The sequence below is a fragment of the Pantherophis guttatus genome, chromosome 1 (genome assembly GCF_059756535.1).
Source record: "Pantherophis guttatus breed Tessera chromosome 1, ASM5975653v1, whole genome shotgun sequence".
In the NCBI taxonomy this organism is placed as follows: domain Eukaryota; kingdom Metazoa; phylum Chordata; class Lepidosauria; order Squamata; family Colubridae; genus Pantherophis; species Pantherophis guttatus.
Window position 1 is genome coordinate 13,525,509 of NC_142063.1, and position 19,892 is coordinate 13,545,400.

General features: G+C 45.1%; 1 protein-coding gene across 2 annotated transcripts in view; it reads right to left on the reverse strand.

Moving 5' to 3' along the window:
* SBNO2 (strawberry notch homolog 2) overlaps positions 1-19,892 on the reverse strand; it is a 162,178-nt gene that overhangs the window by 112,075 nt on the left and 30,211 nt on the right. For both annotated transcript variants that reach the window (XM_087873738.1, XM_087873691.1), the window contains exon 2: positions 3,206-3,430. In XM_087873738.1, the coding sequence (XP_087729864.1) occupies positions 3,206-3,334 (129 nt within the window). In that variant the 5' untranslated portion in view covers positions 3,335-3,430. The remainder of the gene's footprint in view (positions 1-3,205; positions 3,431-19,892) is intronic.

Consider the following 19,892-nt stretch of genomic DNA (forward strand, 5'->3'; position numbering starts at 1 on the left):
ATACATACATACATATATACTCGATTAATGTTTGGTTTTATTTAGGTTTTAATGTGTACAGTATGTATGTCTGTAAACCGCCCAGAGTTACCTCGTGGTAAGATGGGCGGCCAATAAATTTTATAAATAAACTTAACTACGTAGGTACTCAATTTACAAGGGTTACTGAGTATCTACTTGCAACTGGGAGCACAGAATGACTGAAACAGCAACAGCAGAATGTAGAGCAAAGCATGCTAAATCAAAGTCCTTTGCTACAGAAGATCCCCCTTTATTTCACAAGTGCCGGTAATCCTCCACTTAGCGACCACAGAATTTCCATTGCTAGCAAAGCAATTCTTAAGTGAGTTGCACCCTGTTTTAGGACCGTTCTTGCCATAGTTGGTAAGCAAACCTTTCAAAAAATCCTCAAGACATGATTTTGACAGTAGGCCTGAGGACCCCAGGGTGAGGTGGTTTTGCATTGGGGGAGGTTAATTCTGTAAGCCGCCCAGAGACACTGTAAGTGAGTTGGGCGACCATATACATCAGAGGTGGGTTTCAGCAGGTTCTGACCAGTTCTGGAGAACCGGTAGTGGAAATTTTAAGTAGTTCGGAGAATCGGTAGTAAAAATTCTGATTGGCCCCGCACCCCTCTATTCTCTGCCTCCCAAATCCCAGCTAATTGGGAGGAAATGGGGATTTTGCAGTAACCTTCCCCTGGATTGGGGAGGGAATGGGGATTTTACAATATCTTTCCCCTCCCATGCTACCAAGCCATGCCACGCCCACCAAGCCAAACCCACAGAACCGGTAGTAAAAAATTTTTAAACCTACCACTGATATACATATACATTTATTTATTAAGCTGTCCAGAGTAACAGCAGCCTCTACATCTCATAAACAAGCCAAACCATAAATAAAGAACACCATTATGGAACGCAGAACTGGCGCTGCTTCCCCAAACATGGAAATATGGGAAGCAGCGAATTCCCTTTTTAAATTTCCTCTTGAGCCTATATTTTCAGTTTAATGACTTAGAATTTACTCTGCTAAAAAGAATTCTAATAAATGCTACTCAAGCACAGATCCGTCTAACCGTCCTCTCCTTGATTAAATCTGTATACTACTAAAACTCTTGTGTCTGTAACAGAATAACAGAATAGAAGTAGTTAATACCACTTTATAACGGCTCGGTAAGACCACATTGGGAATGTTGCATCCAGTTTTGGTCGCCACGATGTAAAAAGGATGTTGAGACTCTAGAAAGAGTGCAGAGAAGAGCAACAAAGATGATTAGGGGACTGGAGGCTAAAACATATGAAGAACGGTTGCAGGAACTGGGAATGTCTAGTTTAATGAAAAGAAGGACTAAGGGAGACATGATAGCAGTCTTCCGATATCTCAGGGGTTGCCACAAAGAAGAAGGAGTCAAACTATTCTCCAAAGCACCTGAGGGCAGGACAAGAAGCAATGGGTGGAAACTAATCAAGGAGAGAAGCAATTTAGAACTAAGGAGAAATTTCCTGACAGTGAGAACAATTAATCAATGGAACAATTTGCCTCCAGAAGTTGTGGGGGCTCCATTACTGGAGGTTTTAAAGAAGAGATTGGAATTGGAAAGCTGTTTTCATTAAAAGGCATGTGCTTTTGTGCATAAATTTGAGAGCCACTTTGGTCTAGTTCAGTGTTTCTCAACCTTGGTAGCTTGAAGATGGGTGGACTTCAACTCCCAGAATCCCCCAGCCAGCGCTGCTGGCTGGGGGATTCTGGGAGTTGAAGTCCACCCATCTTCAAGCTACCAAGGTTGAGAAACACTGGTCTAGTGATTAAGACACCAGAGAAGAAACCAAGAGACAGTGAGTTCTAGTCCTGCCTTAGGCATGGAAGTCAATTGGGTGGCCTTGGATCAATCAATAGGAGACAATGAGTTCTAATCCCACTTTAGGCATGAAAGCCATCTGGGTGACTTTGGGCCAATCCCTCTCTCTCAGCCCAACACACCTTACAGAGTTGTTGTTGTGGGGAAAATAGAAGGAGGAAGGAATTTTAGGAGTTTTAGTTTAATTTAGTTTTAGTTTTGCTGCCTTGAATTAAATTATAAAAATAGCGTAGGTAGGATAAAAATGAAATAAATAAATCAGCTGCACCTCATGAATATGAACCTGTTCATTAGAAAAGATGCCCCTTCCCAAATTCCTCTTGAATTTTTAGCCAATCATTGTCTCCTCCTACAGTGTTGGCAACAGGCCAAAAGCGTGGGGAATGGGGAAAGGATAACTATCACCATCACTAAAAGCAGGCCCAAAAGCCAATAAAAGCAAAAGGACTACTGGTGAAAATGGACATGTCTAGAAAGTAAGCCAAATAAAACAGAGCAAAGCAAAGTAAGTAGCAGGAAATCGAAAGGATGGAAAAAAGCCTTCTAGTCAAGATTAGGACATCTTGATGGAAATCCTAGATTGGTCTGTTGTTGCTGACATGAAGAATCAAACCAGTTGATCTCAGGAGTATAAATGTAGTATTAGAAGGTAATGCTGACTGGGTACACAATGCCATAAGCAAAACTGGGTTTGAAGGGTGAATATAATTCAATGTTTGTCAATCTTGGCCACTTTCAGAGGGGGTGGCTGGCTGAGGAATTCTGGGAGTTGAAGTCCACCTATTTGAAAGGGGCCACGATTGACAAACACTCCTGGCTGAGGAATTCTGGGAGCTGAAGTCCACCTATTTCAAAGGGGCCAAGATTGACAAACACTCCTGGCTGAGGAATTCTGGGAGTTGAAGTCCACCTATTTCAAAGGGGCCAAGATTGACAAACACTCCTGGCTGAGTAATTCTGGGAGCTGAAGTCCACCTATTTGAAAGGGGCCAAGATTGACAAACACTTCTGGCTGAGGAATTCTGGGAGTTGAAGTCCACCTATCTAAAACTGGCCAAGGTCAAGAAACACTCCTGGCTGAGGAATTCTGGGAATTGAAGTCCACCCATCTAAAAGTGTCCAAGATTAAGAAACACCGGCATAATGTGTGAACCTGAATGGCTGTGGCTTGTAAACCACGGTTTATGTCTTAGCGTAACATAGGTACCCAGCTAAATCAAGACTAAGCAAATTAGAACTTAGTGCAAGAGGTGAACCAAGTCTTGCGGTGAGGGGTAATCTAAGAAAGGCTGACCTGTGGCTAAATCCCTTATATCTGAGGACTCATCTCCCAGGGACACTCACCTCAGTGGTGGGCAAGCCAAGCTGGGTTTGAAGGGTGGGTGTCCTATACAGTGTATTGCCGGGCTGCTGGTGTGTACATGGCGGGTGGTAACTCCTCCCCCTGTCCATGGTGAGGGGCAAAGTGGGCATCAGGCTTTGTGCTGCTTCATGGAGGAATCGGAAGCCGGTCGGTCTCTGGAGGTCCAAGGAGATCCCTTATCTCGGCCCTTCCCTCTGCAACATATCCTGAGGGGGGAAAAAAGAAAGGGAAAAAATTAGGAACAGAGCAAATGTGCAGGCAGTCCGTCATAAATACGGGTCAGTTGCCAAGCATCTGATCACGTGACCATGTGGATGTCGCAATGGTCGTAAGTGTGAAAAGCGGACATATTTTTTCAGTGCTGTTGTAACTTTGAACTGTCACTGAATGAACTGTTGTAAGTTGAGGACGACCTGTACTAAGAGTTATATGCAGTGGTGGGATTCAAATAATTTAACAACCGGTTCTCTGCCCTAATGGCCAGATGGGTAAGCGTAGCTCGGTGGTCATGTGACCATGTGGGCGTGGCCAACTCAACGTCACTCATGTCGATGGGCGCTTCGACTTAGCTGTTACAATGTAATAAGGGTTAACCAGAGAGGCAGTTTCTGTAAGCAGGGCAATAAAGATTAGGCTAGAAACAACACCAGAATGTTTCCTTCCTGCCTTCCTTACAGGATTAGCTCTGTATAAAGTGGAAAAAAACAAAATAAGATTTCTTCCAACAACCGGTTCTCCGAACTGCTTAGAAAGTTAACAACCGGTTCTCCCGAAAAGGTGCGAACTGGCTAAATCCCCAAAGTATCATTTTCTCCCATCTAAAATATATCACAAAGGGAAATAATGACTTTGGCAACTTTTCAAAATAGCATTTGTTTAACTGAAATAATACGTTGGAACCGCTACAATTTCCAAATAAATCTTGATTTGCTGAGCTATTTGAAACTCATTTAGCGCATGTCATCTAATTTGAATTAAAAATATTCCGTATTCTTAGAAATGCTGTGGGCTAAAGGAAGAAAAATTAAGCTGTTTGTGTAGCAAACAAAATTAATCTGGCGTAATTTTCAACTTATTTTACTAAAAAAAAAAAGGCATCAATAATGCTTAATTTAGATTCCAGACCATTGAGGACATTGGAAAAAATTTCCAAGAAATCCAACATAACTGCAGTCTCCTCTACTGGAAATAAAAGAAAAAATGATCTCAACTGTACGCATCAAACGTTCACAAAATTGCTTCCAATTGTAGCATTATTTAAAAAATAAAAATAAAATTATTTGGAACATTTTCTTGAATAAGTCCCCTTTTGACCGGAAATTGCCAAATACTTGGCAAAAAAAAATGGCAGCTGTTTTTTTCTTTTTTAAAAGATTTCTACAAACTGAGCTTGACTTTTCATGGATACATCCATCATGTTTTCTTAGCAATTAATATGTAAGCAACTTCTTCAACGCTTCTCCCGGGATAATTTCCAAATTCGCAATCCGATCAATATTAGCAAACCTATGACATGTGTGTCAGAGATGACAGAGCCATGACATTTTGGATGACAGGCCAGTGTTCACCAACACTGTCTGGTTTAATGAAAAGAAGGACTAGGGGTGGCATGATAGCAGTCTTCCAATTTTGGAGGGGCTGCCACAAAGAAGAATGGGTCAACTTTTTTTCCAAAGCACCTGAAGGCAGGACAAGAAGCAATGGAGGGAAACTAATCAAGGAGAGAAGCAACTTAGAACTAAGGAGAAATTTCCTGACGGTGAGAACAATTAATTGGTGGAACGACTTGCCTCCCAAAGTTGTGGGTGGCTCCATCACTGGAGGGTTTTAAGAGGAGCTTGGACAACCATTTGTGTGGAACGGTGTAGGGCCGTGATGGTGAACCTATGGCACACGTGTCAGAAGTGGCACGCAGAGCCATATCTGTGGGCACGCGAGCGCTGACCTAGCTCAGCTCCAGCGCACATGTGTGCGCTGGCCAGCTGATCGGGCCTTCCTGGCCCACCGGAAGTTGGGAAACAGACCATTTCCTGCCTCCGGGTGTGTGTGTGGGGGGGGGATGGCTGTTTTTACCCTCCCCAGGCTCCAAGAAAGCCTCTGGAGCTTGGGAAGGGTGAAAAACGGGCCTTCTGGGCCCACCGGAAGTCGGAAAACAAACCGTTTCCGGCCTCCGGAGGGTCTCGGGAGGGTGGGGAAGGCAGTTTTTATTAATTATTTATTTATTTTTTGATTTGATTTGATTTGATTTGATTTGATTTGATTTGATTTGATTTGATTTGATTTGATTTATATACCGCCCTTCTCCCGAAGGACTCAGGGCGGTGAACAGCCATAATAAAACAATGTACAAAATAGAATTTAAAAGCAGATTAAAATAATTAAATCATAGGCCGAATTTAAAACTCTCATTTTAAAACCAATTTTAAACCCCCATTAAAACCAAATTAAAATCATTTATCCCATCAGAGCAGCTTGCTGGAATAACAGGGTCTTCACTGCACGACGGAAGGCGCGGAGGTCGGGGATCCTTCGTATGTCCGGGGGCAATTCATTCCAGAGGGCAGGGCCCCCCACAGAGAAGGCTCTCCCCCTGGGGGTCGCCAGTCTACATTGTTTGGCTGACGGCACCCTGAGGAGACCCTCTCTGTGGGAGCGTACCGGTCGGTGGGAGGCAATCGGTGGCAGAATGCAGTCTTGTAGATAGCCAGGTCCTAAGCCATGGAGCGCTTTAAAGGTTTATTCTTCCCAGGCTCCAAGAGAGCCTTTGGAGCCTGGGGAGGGTGAAAAACGAGCCTTCTGGACACACTGGTAACCTTTTTGCTGATGCGTGCCAAAAGTGGGGGCAGCGCGGGGGGGAGATTGCTTGCGTATGCGCAGGGGGGCAGGGTACTGGGGGGATTGAATTATTGGTGTGGTCACAAATGCACATGACACACACACCCGCACTCCACTCGCTTTTGGCATGCAACAGCAAAAAGGTTAGCCATCACTGGTGTAGGGTTTCCTGCTTGAACAGGGTTGGACTAGAAGGCCTCCAAGGACCCTTCCAACTCTGTTATTCGTTTATTCTGACCTTGGTGCTGAGGAGCATAATCCCAAAGAATTTCCTTTATTTTAGATACTGTAGAGTTTTAGATTTAGGCCAGGCTTTCTGATCTTTAGTTATGGTGCCTCTGTTGTTTGGAATGGTATAGGGCAGTGATGCTAACATTTTTGAGGTCACGTGCCAAAAGTGCACAGGGTGGGTTGCGTGTGCCCACACCCATAATTCAATGCCCCCCCTGCACCCTGCCCCCCCCCCCGCGCATGCGCGCATGGCCCCCGGGACTCCCCCCGTTTTTGGCACCCAACGGCAAAAAGGTTACAGGTTACAGGTAGACCTGTTTTTTGCCTTCCCCAAGCTCCAGAGGCTTTCTTGGAGCCTGGGGAGGGCGAAAACAGCCTTCCCCACCCCCATGGAGGCCCTCTGGAGGCCGGAAACAGTTCATTTCCCGACTTCCGGCAGGCCTGAAAATCAGCTGGCCGGTGCATGCATGCGTGCTGGAGCTGAGCTAGGACAACGCTCGTGTGCCCACAGATATGGCTCCACGTGCCACCTGTGGCACGCATGCCATAGGTTCGCCATCACGGGTATAGGTAGTCCTTGACTTACGATCACAATTGAACCCAAAATTTCAGTTTGCTAGGCAAGGCAGTTAAGTGAGTTTTGCCCCATTTCATGACCTTTTTCCTCACGGTTGTTCACTGAATCATGCGGTCATTAAGTAGATCTGGCTTCCCCATTGACTTGGCTTGTTGGAAGCTCGCTGAAAACTTGTAAATATATATATATACGTATACAGATGCTGCTCACATGACCCTGGGACAGAATGCATCAGGGTTGTGTTCGACCTCGGGGGAGGTGAGAGGGGCGTGGCCAGGGTGGGTGTGGCCAACTCAACGTTACTCGTATCGGGGCCACATGTGATCTGGGCTGTTTTCAGCTGCGACGGCCTCCTGTAGCCCTCTGCCAGCAAAAATGGAGCTCGGGAGGGCCAGTAAAAGGCCAGTCCTTTGCTGTTTGCAGGGCGGCCCCAAGAGCCAGATCTAAGCTCCCCACGGGCCTTGAATTTGACCCCCCTGGTCCAGTCTCTTCTTAAAAACTTCCACTGATGAAGCAGCACCCACAACTTCTGAAGGCAAGCCGTTCTACTGGTTAATTGTCATCGCCGTTAGGAAGTTTCTCCTTCATTTCAGGTTGCTTCTCTCCTTGCTTGGGGTTCCTAATCAGGGCTCTCCAACGCCTGAGCCATGGGCCGGTACCAGTCCGTGGCCTCTTGGGAACCAGGTCACAGAAGCAGCAGGCGAATGAGTGAAGCTTCATCTGTGCGTGTGGGGGGGGGGTTCTGGGTTGTGCACAATGAAACCATTTCCCACTCACCCAAGTCCGTGGAAGGCATTTTTTCTTCCGAAACCGGTCCTTGGAACCCAGAGGTGGGTTTCAGCAGGTTCTGACCAGTTCTGGAGAACCAGTAGCGAAAAATTTGAGTAGTTCGGCGAACCGGTAAATACCACCTCTGACTGGCCCTGCTCCCATCTATTCTCTGCCTCCCAAGTCCCAGCTGATCGGGAGGAAATGGGGATTTTGCAGTAACCTTCCCCTGGAGTGGGGAGGGAATGGAGATTTTACAGTATCCTTCCCCTGGAGTGGGGTGGGAATGGAGGTTTTACAGTATCCTTCCCCTGCCACGCCCACCAAGCCACACCCACAGAACTGATAGTAAAAAATTTGAATCCTATCACTACTGGAACCAGAATGAGTTGCAGACTGCGGATTTTTTTTTTTTTAATTTGATTTATATGCCGCCCTTCTCCGGAGACTCAGGGCGGCTTACAATGTGCTCAGCACATTGATTCAGACAACCGCCCATCAAACCCACATTACACCAATTCTCCGCGAGCTGCACTGCCTCCCGATTGGTCTCCGGGCACAATTCAAGGTGTTGGTTATTACCTTTAAAGCCCTACATGGCTCAGGGCCAGGCTATCTTCGAGACCGCCTTCTACCGCATAGCTCCCAGAGACCAGTAAGATCCCACAGAGTTGGTCTCCTCCGGGTCCCGTCAGCTAAACAATGCCGGCTGGCGGGCCCGCGGGGAAGGGCCTTCTCTATGGCTGCCCCAGCTCTCTGGAACCAATTACCTCCTGAGATCCGGACTACCCCCACCCTATTGGCCTTCCGGAAAGCGGTGAAGACCTGGCTTTTCCGGCAGGCCTGGGGCCGTTGATCTCGCTGTCCAATCTTGCGAGATCCGGCCATGGATGGCGTGCATGGGCTTTTAATGTTTTTAAAATGCTTTTATAATGTTTTTTTTAAAAAATTATGTTCATTGTTTGTATTATTTTTGTTGTGAGCCGCTCAGAGTCCCTTGGGAGTTGGGCGGCGTAGAAATATGATTAATTAAATTAAATTAAATTAAACACTGGACATCTCTCAATCACCATTGTTGCCCCCCCAAACGCACCCCCTAACCCTAACCCCTTCTAGACTAGCTTTTACTTATTGGGCAGAGCCCTCCAGTGAAAACCCTAACTGCTCCCAGCTGTAGGGACAGCAAGCTAATGCAGAAGAAGGTTTCTCTCCGTCTCCTTTATTGATTTTCTCCCCTCCGTAATAAGTTACCCTCCGTGAAACCGTAAGTAAGTGAAGCTCGTCCTTTGCAGCTCTTACCGGAATCGCCGGCTGTAGATTTCCTATCAAATGCGGTTACAAACTTGGGAAAACAGGAGGGGGTGGGGGTGGGGGGTAGGGAGCAGAACTGCTTACTTAAGACTTAGAAATTGTGGGGTGGGCGAAAACCAGAAGGATCCAGCGATGTGCCAATAGCTTCACGTCAGTTTTTTTTTTTCAGCTGCCCTGCGTGGCGGCGGCGGCTTCTTTCTCGTTTTTGGTTTTCTGGTATCTCGTTCGCTTTCCCGCAAGCGACCGCTAATTTTACATTCGTTGCGATAAATAAAGGATGACGAGCAATAAAAGGCTGGCTCTTTTTGAGAGCTGCGATAGGGGATGTTTTTTTAATTGCCTAATTATACCTCCCAGCAGGCGGGCAGAGAGCTGCTTCTCTATCTGATTGCTTTCTACAGGATTGTGTATTAGAAAATTTGGGTACAAGTAGATCTCGATTTATAGCAGTTCGTTTAGTGACCGTTCGAAGTTACAACGGCACTGAAAAAAGTGACTTATGACCAGTTTTCACGCTTACGACCGCTGCCGCATCCCCCATTGGTCACGTGATCAAAATTTAGATGCTTGTCGACTGACTCATGTTTATGACGGTCGCAGTGTCCCAGGGTCACGTGATCCTCTTTTGCGACCTTCCGGCCAGCAAAATCAAAGGGGAAGCCAGATTCACTTAACAACCGTGTGACTAATTTAAGAACTGCAGCGATTCTCTTAAACACCTGTGGCAAGAAAGGTTGTAAAATGGGGGCAAAACTCACTGAACAAATGCCTCACTTAGCAACAGAAATGTTGGCCTCCATTGTGGTCGTTAAGTAGGTAGTCCTTGAGTTACGGCAGTTCGTTTAGTGATTTTTCGAAGTTACAGCGGGACTGGAAAAAGGGACTTATGACTGTTTTTTCACACTGAACAACCCTTGCAGCGTCCCCATGGTCACAGCTTGGCAACTGACTCGTATTTATGAAGATGGGCCTTCTACGGATTTCCTGGTTTTTTTGCCATCTTGTTTTCACATTCAGTTTCATCATGAATTCCTTAGGACAGCAGTCCCCAAACTTTCTGGCTTTGCAGATTGGCGGGATTGTGGGTGGAGAGGGGATGGTTTTGTGTGAATGGTCTCTTTCTCTCTTTCACTCTCCCCCTCCCTCCCTCTCTCTCTCTCTCACACACACACACACACACACACAGAGGGGTGGGTTCTAAAATTTTTACTACCGGTTCTGTGGGCGTGGCTTATTTTGTGGGTGTGGCTTGATGGTCATGTGACAATTCTTTAGGATTTAGCAGAGGTACTGGTCTACCAGGCTTTTAACTGTTGCAGAGCTGTACCGATCTACCCATTTATTTTTGCAGGCACCAGTCTACTCATTTATTTTTGCAGGCACCGGTCTACTCATTTATTTTTGCAGGCACCGATCTACTCATGTATTTTTGCAGGCACTGGTCTACCCATTTATTTTTGCAGGCATTGGTCTACCCATTTATTTTTGCAGGCACCGATCTATTCATGTATTTTTGCAGGCACCGGTCTACCCATTTATTTTTGCAGGCACCGGTCTACCCATTTATTTTTGCAGGCACTGATCTACCCATTTATTTTTGCAGGCACTGATCTACTCATGTATTTTTGCAGGCACTGGTCTACCCATTTATTTTTGCAGGCACTGATCTACTCATGTATTTTTGCAGGCACTGGTCTACCCATTTATTTTTGCAGGCACTGATCTACTCATGTATTTTTGCAGGCACTGGTCTACCCATTTATTTTTGCAGGCACTGATCTACTCATGTATTTTTGCAGGCACTGATCTACTCATGTATTTTTGCAGGCACTGGTCTACCCATTTATTTTTGCAGGCACTGATCTACTCATGTATTTTTTGCAGGCACCGGTCTACTCATTTGTTTTCTTTTAACTCTGATCAGCTGTAGGGCGGCCGTTTGAAGCCCCGCGGCAAGAGTTTAAACAGGTTTTTTCCCTCTAGCCATCAGCTGGGATTCAGGAGGCAGCAATAGATTGGGGGTGGGACCAAATAAAAGGTAAGAATAACGCGGGGGGGCGGGCAGAACCGGTTCGGTGATGTCATATCGTCACCGCTACCGGCTCGGGAGAACCGGGAGGAACCCACCACTGCACACACACACACACACACAAAGAAAAGAGAGACAATTCTTTACATATTTCACTTTCCAGTGGCCACAAGAGAGCACGCCCATCTTGTGTGGCCTCCAAACCTTTCTGAGAACTGGGGGGCACTTCCAAGAATAGTTGTCATCAGGTGTAATGAAAAACAGAATAATATGGTTGGAAGGGACCTTGGAAGTCTTCTAGTTCAACCCCCTGCTCAGGCAGGAAACCCCTATACCCGTGATGGCGAAACTATGGCACACGTGCCCAAAGTGGCATGCAAAGCCATGTTGCCCGGCACGCACAGCCTTGCCTGTTTGTCTTCTGGGTTTCTGGTGCACATGCGTGCGTGAAGATCAGCTGGTCCTTTCCACGCACGGCAGTGCCAAAAATCAGTGTGCGCATGCATGCCCGCCAGCTGATTGTCAGGTGCACATGCGCGCCACATGCTCCTCGTCCCTCGTATGCCTGGATGTTGACGAGGAGCGTGTCCCTGATGGTCTAGGGTTCTCCTGGCTCTTGGCCCTCTTCGCAAGCTGGGTCCCGGAGCAGCCCTCCTCTGGATCGGGCCCTCGGGCCCGTTTCTCCCTGCTCTTCTTAGAGCGGGAAACTACTTTTAAACTGGCGTCCGCCATCTTGAAAAGCTGCTGAGGAGCGGTAACTCAAACTGAGGCAAAAATTAATAAAAAACTCACTGCGCCGCCCGCTCTAGCCTCCCGCTGTTAATCCGAAGCTGCCAGGCGAAGAGGAAAGCTCTCAGCGTCCTTTGATGAAGAGGGAGGCTTTCCAGCTGCGGAGGCAAATTGGCGCGAAGAAGCGGCGCGGAATGGCCCTCACGCCTCCCAGCTGCAGGGCAAAGCCCGAGTCGCAGCCCCAAGCTCGAAATCGGCGAATTCTGCGTAGCGCGGAAGAGCAGGCTCGTGCGCGCCGAGGGCTCAGCCAGCCGGCCGCCCTACCGTCTAGCGGTCTTCAGCGGAATCCGATGCCGTTCACGCTGGAAATTCGCTAAATTAGCCGGGTTTGTAGAGGAAAGGATATGAGACACGCCTGTCCTACTCTACCGAGTCGAAAAAACTGACTCCTGGAGCAGGGAGGCGGGGCTTCGTTTCCTCTGCAGACTCGGTCCTAAACAGCTCGCACCCGTGTCGCCTCCCCATCCTGACTGCCGTGACCACCCTGACAGGAGAACCCGAAAGTTTGGCTTTTCCGGAGCGCGATCCGTTCGCTCACACGGTAGTGCCGAAAACTGGCCTGACTCGCCATCCCTGACCTATAATCTCTTTTCAGGCACAGAGGTTCATTGCCTGAATTTGAACAGTCCCTCCCTCTCTCAGCCCAAGAGCCAATCGGGTACAATGGAGAAGCGGCCGGTCTAGGAACAAGGGGACTCGGGTTCTAGATTCTGTTAGCCACAGTAATTTATTGACTGATTTTGAGAACCGGTAAATACCACTGGCCTCGCTCCCATCTATTCTCTGCCTCCCAAAACCCAGTTGATCGGAAGGAAATGGGGATTTTGCAGTAACCTTCCCCTGCCCACAGAGCCGGTAGTAAAAAAATTTGAAACCCACCACTGTTCTGCACCCTGCCAAACTTACAGATTTTGCAATTTACTCAGTCAGTATTGCAATTTACTCAGTCAGTATTCCGTTTATCGTTCTGAACAGCACAACAATACTCTGAAAAGGAAACAAGACCAATTTTCTTCCAGTATTACAAAGTCTAGAAGCCCCAAAATATTTTTACTCGTCGTGGGTCCACGACTATCGACTCTCCTCTGACCTACAAGGTGCAACCAAGAGCTTCTGAGTTCTCCTATTTTTAAAGCCAAGACCTTGATTATTTTCTTAATTCCGGGCCCTGATAAAAAGTCAAATTCTTGGAATTCTGAAGCCTGCAGCAGGAAGAAATATGTAATGCAGATTAGCTCGAGTGCCAAGGAAGATTTATTCCCAGTTGATTTAGGACTGTAAACCAGAATTTCAAACAATATCAATGCCCTCGGAGACCATCGGGTCAGGAAGGGCTGAACGGCCCACATGGAGAGATTCAAAGAGGGGAAGAAAACGGTACAGGTGGTCCTCAACTTAACGACCACAAATTGAGCCCAAACTTTCCACTGCCAAGCAAGATGGTTGTTAAGCCCCCATTTTACCACCTTTCGTGACACAGATCTTAAGTGAATCACCACAGTTAAGCAGGGGTGGGATTCAGCCGGTTTCTGACTGGTTCGGGCAAACCGGTACCGTGTTTCCCCGAAAATAAGACCCTGTCTTATATTTTTTTGAACCCTGAAATAAGCGCTTGGCCTTATTGCCATGCGCTCAAAAGCCCGATTGGGCTTATTATCAGGGGATGTCTTATTTTGGGGGAAACAGGGTAGTTACCGGCAGGGGCTAGGCCCGCCCGCCTGCCCCGGCTCTATCCCGTCTTACACAATCGGTGTTTTTAACGCAGCGTGCATGTGTATAAGGGGCATGCGCGAGAGAAGGTATCCCATCCTATACAATCACCGTGTTTTTGAGGCAGCGCGCTTGTGCGCAAGGCGTGCTCCCATTTTCGATTCTGGGCAAACCGATTGTTAAATTCTGTGAAGCCCACCTCTGCAGTTAAGTTATAAGATGGTTTTGAGGTGAATCTGGCTTCCCTACCGACTTGGCTTGTCAGAAGGTCGCAAAAGGGGATTATGTGACCGCCGGGGACACTGCCTCCGTCGTAAGTACAGGACAGTTACCAAGCTCATGAATTTTGATCACATGACCACAGGGAAGCTGTTCGGCAAAAAAAAAAAGGGTCATAAGGTTCTGCAACCCAACAAGACAGACTTCAGAGGATAATTAGAACTCCAGAAAAAACAATGGCTACCAACCTGCCTTCCATTGAGGACCTGTACACTGCACGAGTCAAAAATATTTACAGACCCCTCACATCCTGGACATAAACTGTTTCCACTCCTACCTTCAAAATGACGCTATAGAGCACTGCACACCAGAACAACTAGACACAAGAACAGTTTTTCCCCGAATTCCATTACTCTGCTAAAAAATAATTCCCTCAACACTGCCAAACTATTTACTAAGTCTGCACTCCTATTAATCTTCTCATTGTTCCCATCACTCATCTCCTTCCACTTATGACTGTATGACTGTAATTTTGTTGCTTGTATCCTTACAATTTATATTTATATTGTTTCCTCATTGCTTATTTGTACCCTATGACTATCATTAAGTATTGTACCTTATGATTCTTGAGGAACATATCTTTTCTTTTATGTACTCTGAGAGCATATGCACCAAGACAAATTCCTTGTGTGTCCAATCACACTTGGCCAGTAAAGAATTCTATTCTATTCTATTCTATTCTATTCTATTCTATTCTATTCTATTCTATTCTATTCTATTCTATTCTATTCTATTCTATTCTATTCTATTCTATTCTATTCCAGGGTGGATTTGATTTAAATCGAGTTGATTTAAATCACAATTTAAATCATGATTTAAATCACTAGTAAAAAGGCTTGATTTAAATCAACTCGATTTAAATCATAATTTTTAAAGAGCAACTGTCATCTCTGCTACTCCTTTGACCCGCTGTTGACTCACCGATAGTCCCAGTGTTGCAGAATATACAGCCTCATGCTACATAACTAAGCTCCATTCCATGCTGAATAAACTAAATTATTTACGTATCTTAAATAGAAAACTATCTTACGATAGATTTTTACCCCGTTTTTTATTAAAATAAATTCGATAAAAATCAAAAAAATCCAATTTAAATTTAAAAAATCTGATTTTTTTTATTTTTTTAAAAAAATCATTGATTTTTATCCACCCTATTGTTCTGTTCTGTTCTGTTCTGTTCTGTTCTGTTCTGTTCTGTTCTGTTCTGTTCTATTCTATTCTATTCTATTCTATTCTATTCGTCATTTATTTCAGTGCCATTGTAACTTGGAATGGTCACTAATGGAATGGCTATAAATCAAGGACTGTGTCTGAGAACCCTCTCTCCCCCACACAATCTCCAACCCAAAACTGGCTGCTGAACTATCCGTGAGGCTCCTTCAAAGGAGAGTGAAGTCACATCAGCTCAAGAACTGCTTTATAAAACCTTAGGAAGGCCACACCCGGAATCCTGCATCCAGTTTTGGTCACCACACTACAAAAAAGATGTTGAGACTTTGGGAAAAAGTGCAAAGAAGAGCAACTAAGATGATTAAAGGCTTGGAGACAAAAATTTAAAGAACATGTTTAGTAACTGGGTAAGTCTAGTCTAGAGAAAAGAAGGACTAGGGGTGACTGATAGCAGTATTTCAGTATTTGAGGGGCTGCCATAAAGAAGAGGGGGTCAAATTATTCTCCAAAGCACCTGAAGGCAAAACCAGAAACAATGGATGGAAACTAATCAAGGACAGAAGCAATCTGGAATTAAGGAAAACCTTCTTAACAGTGAGGAAAATTAACCAGTGGAACAGCTTGCCTTCAGAAGTTGTGGATGCTTCATCACTGGAGATTTTTAAAAAGAGACTGAACAGCCACTTGTCTGAAATGGTATAGGGTAGGGGTCAGCAACCTGCGGCTCTGGAGCCGCATGTGGCTCTTTCATCCCTCTGCTGCAGCTCCCTGTCATTCAAAATATGCATCACAACCGCCAATGTGCGACACCTGCCGGCACACAATTTATTGAGCTTCTCAACCCCCGGTAGGCCAATCATAGATAAATCCAAGAAAAGAAAAGTTTCAGAAGAAAACAGAACGTTTAATTCAACTACATATGCTAGTTTTGTGGCCGCTCAAGAAATAGTCAGGCACGGGAAGGGTTTTGTGGCTCCCGGTGTTTTCTTTTCTGTGGGAAACGGGTCCAAATGACTCTTTTGAGTGTTTAAGGTTGCAGACCCCGGGTATAGGGTCTCCTGCTTGAGCAGGGGGCTGGACTAGAGGACCCCCAAGGTCCCTTCCAGCTCTATTCTGAATTGAAATTTAAAAAGGAGAATATTTGCAGCTCAGGGTTGACAGGAGAGGTCCTTGGTGCTCTCCGAGCTTGCTTGTTTTCTTGCAGATGTTTCATTACCCAAATTACCGTAGGTAACGTTATCAGTGCTAATGATGTTAGCTAGTTTGGGTAAGGAACTGAAATTGAACTGAAGAACCCTGCAGCCGGTGCACAGCTAAAACCCTGCTGACCCAGCGTCCTAACCATTAACCAACGCTTCCCTGCGAAATATTTCCATTATGACACCGAAATACAATCCCTGTGGGGCCGTATCCAATTACCCAGGGCGCATTTAAACCGGCAGGAGCGGTTCTTTGAAGAGGCAGCATTTAATTAGCTGCATTGATAAAACTTTTGGCTGACTCTGACAAATGGCTGCAGAGGTTTGGCCGCAGAGAGCTCGGAGCAGTCTTGGGGAGGGGGAGAGGGAGGGAGGGAGGGAGGGAGAGAGGGAGGGAGAGATCCTCACCGCTAGTAAATTATGCCATCAAAGGCATGGGGGACAGTCACAATTTCGGAGGAGGAAAACTCTATTTTTCATCTCCCAGAGGTGCAGCTATGTTAGATTTTAGAGTGGGTACAAGTACAGATTAGGCGAAACCTGGCTCACAAACAATTAACTGTGAGAGGGGACATTGGAGTCCCAATGGAGCAGTGGTGGGTTGCTACCGGTTCTCCCCGGTTCTTGCGAACCGATAGTGGAATTTTTTTTTTTTATTGAAAAGTTTTATAAAAGATACAAACATTTTCTCCCCCCTCCCACCCCTCCACCCTCACCCCCTCCCACCCCCCTTACCCACCCATCCACCCTTCCCCTCCCCCCTTCCCCCCACCCCCCTCCCTAGACTTCCCAGAACAAGCACAGGGTATAGCATTCACAAACATAAAACTAAAATATGCTAACAATTTGTTGACTTCCAATTCTCCCTAGGTCTTTAACTCCTTATAACTCAAAACACTATAAACATAAAACTAAAAAATTAAGAATGTTTCATTCATAAGCTATATGAAACTTCTTAGTCTGGTACTTGTTTTGAATATAGTCAATCCATCTTCTCCATTCCGATATATATCTTTCGTTTGAGTGGTCTTTGAGATATGATGAAATGTTTGCCATCTCTGCCAGATGCGCGACTTTTAATGTCCATTCCTCAATAGTAGGTGGATCTTCCTTCTTCCAATACTGTGCCACCAGTAACCTGGCTGCTGTTATTAAGTTTAAAACCAATTTAGTCTCTGCCACAGTACAATCCGTAACTATTCCCAACAAAAAAAGCTGTGGTGTAAATTTGATCTTTTTCTTTAAAATATTTTGAATAATCCACCATATTTTTATCCAAAAAGCCTTAATTTTTTTACATGTCCACCATATATGAAAATACGTAGCATCTTCACACTCACATCTCCAACATTTAGGTTGTAAATTGGGATTCATACAGGCTAGTTTTTTTGGATCGAAATGCCATCTATAAAACATTTTATAAAAATTCTCTCTTAAATTTTGGGCTTGTGTAAATCTTACATTTCTAACCCATATCTTTTCCCATGTTTCCATCATTATTGGTTCTCCTATATTTTGTGCCCATTTTATCATACAATCCTTGACTAGCTCTGTTTCTGAATCTATTTCCACTAATACATTATACAACCTTTTTATATGCATTTGACTTTTATCTCTTATTTGTTTTTATCAAGTTCTCATCCTGTTGCAAAATACCAGTTTTCTGATCTTCTCCCCATCTGGCCTGCAGCTGTCCATACTGAAACCAAGTTCTAATTATTCCTTCTTCTCTTAATTGTTCCATAGATTTTAGTTGTAATCTAACTCCTTCTTTATAAAGGAGTTCTTTATATGTAATCTTATCTTGTTTTTGCTCTACATTTATATTCTCTATCGCGTGTCTGGGTACTGTCCATATTGGTAACTTATCGTTTAATTTGTATTGATACTTCTTCCAGACACGCAATAAAGCATTCCTTAATATATGACTTTTAAAAGTCTTATCTACTTTCTTATCATACAATAAATAAGCATGCCAGCTGTAGACCAGACCATATCCTTCAATGTTTAATATCCTTTCCTCCGTTAAATTTATCCAATCAGTAACTGCTGAGAGGGCAGCGGCTTCGTAATACAATCTTAAATTGGGCATTTTAAGACCTCCTCTTTCTCGTGTATTTTGCATTATCTTTTGATTTACTCTCGGTTTCTTCCCTGCCCACACAAGCTTATTTATGCCCTTCTGCCATTCCTTCAAATTTTCATCTTTTTTAAGTATAGGTATCATTTGAAAAAAAAATAATAAAAACCTCCGTAAGACATTCATTTTTACTGCCGCTATCCTTCCCAGCAAAGACAATTGTAATTTTTTCCACTTTTCCATCTCTTTCTGTATTTTTTGCCACAACGGTTCATAATTGTGCTGATACAGTTTCATATTTGTGGTCATAATATAAACTCCTAAATATTTAACCTTCTTTACTATCTCAAATCCTGTTACCCTTTCTCCGATAGTGGAAATTTTGAGTAGTTCGGAGAACTGGTAAATGCCACCTCTGCCTGGCCCAGCCCCCAATCTATTTGCTGCCTCCCGAGTCCCAGCTGATCGGCTAGAAGGAAAAAATCAGGGCTCACTTGACAAAGAAGAGAAGAAGAAAAAAAAAAAAAAGACACCGTCGCTTTAAATTGAGAAGCCAAGAAGCCTCACAACTGATCGGCTAGAACCGATACACTCCTTGTAAACTGCTCGGTGGTGGTAGATTGGCAATTGAGGCCAAGCTGCCTGAAAGCAGTTTCCAATGCTCTCGATGGTGGCAGAGCGTCAAAAAACTGTTTAAACTCTTGCTGCGGCGCCTCAAAGCTGATCAGCGGTAAAAGGCAGAGTGGTGGTAGACCAGTGCGCTCCAAAAACAAATGGGTGGACCGGTACGGCTCTGCAAGCAGTTAAAAGCCTGGTAGACCAGTATCTCTGCTAAATCCTAAAGAATTGCTTGTCACATGACCATCAAACCACGCCCACAATTAAGCCACGCCCACAAAAACGGTAGTAAAATTTTTTAGAAACCACCCCTGCAATGGACACTCACTTAAACATGAGCCAGCCGTGTGCGGCAGCAGCCAAAACACTAATACAATCCTTCGTTGTATAAAGAGAAACAGAGAATCAAAAAGACATGAAGTATTAGTACCGCTTTATAAAGCCTTCGTAAAGCCACACCTGGAATCCTGCATCCAGTTTTGGTCACCACATGACAAAAAAGATGGTGAGACTTTGGAAAAAGTGCAAAGAAGAGCAACTAGGATGATTAAAGTCTTAGAGACAAAAACATAACTGCCGCAGAGGTGGGTTTCAGCAGGTTCTGACCGGTTCTGGAGAAACGGTAGCGGAAATTTTGAGTAGTTCGGAGAACCAGTAAATACCACCTCTGACTGGCCTCGCCCCCCATCTATTCTCTGCCTCCCAAGTCCCAGCGATCGGGAGGAAATGGGGATTTTGCAGTAACCTTCCCCTGGAATGGGGAGGGAATGGGGATTTTACAGTATCCTTCCCCTGGAGTGGGGTGGGAATGGAGATTTTACAGTATCCTTCCCCTGGAGTGCGGTGGGAATGGAGATTTTATAGTATCCTTCCCCTGGAGTGGGGTGGGAATGGAGATTTTACAGTATCCTTCCCCTGGAGTGGGGTGGGAATGGAGATTTTACAGTATCCTTCCCCTGGAGTGGGGTGGGAATGGAGATTTTACAGTATCCTTCCCCTGGAGTGGGGAGGGAATGGAGATTTTACAGTATCCTTCCCCTGGAGTGGGGTGGGAATGGAGATTTTACAGTAT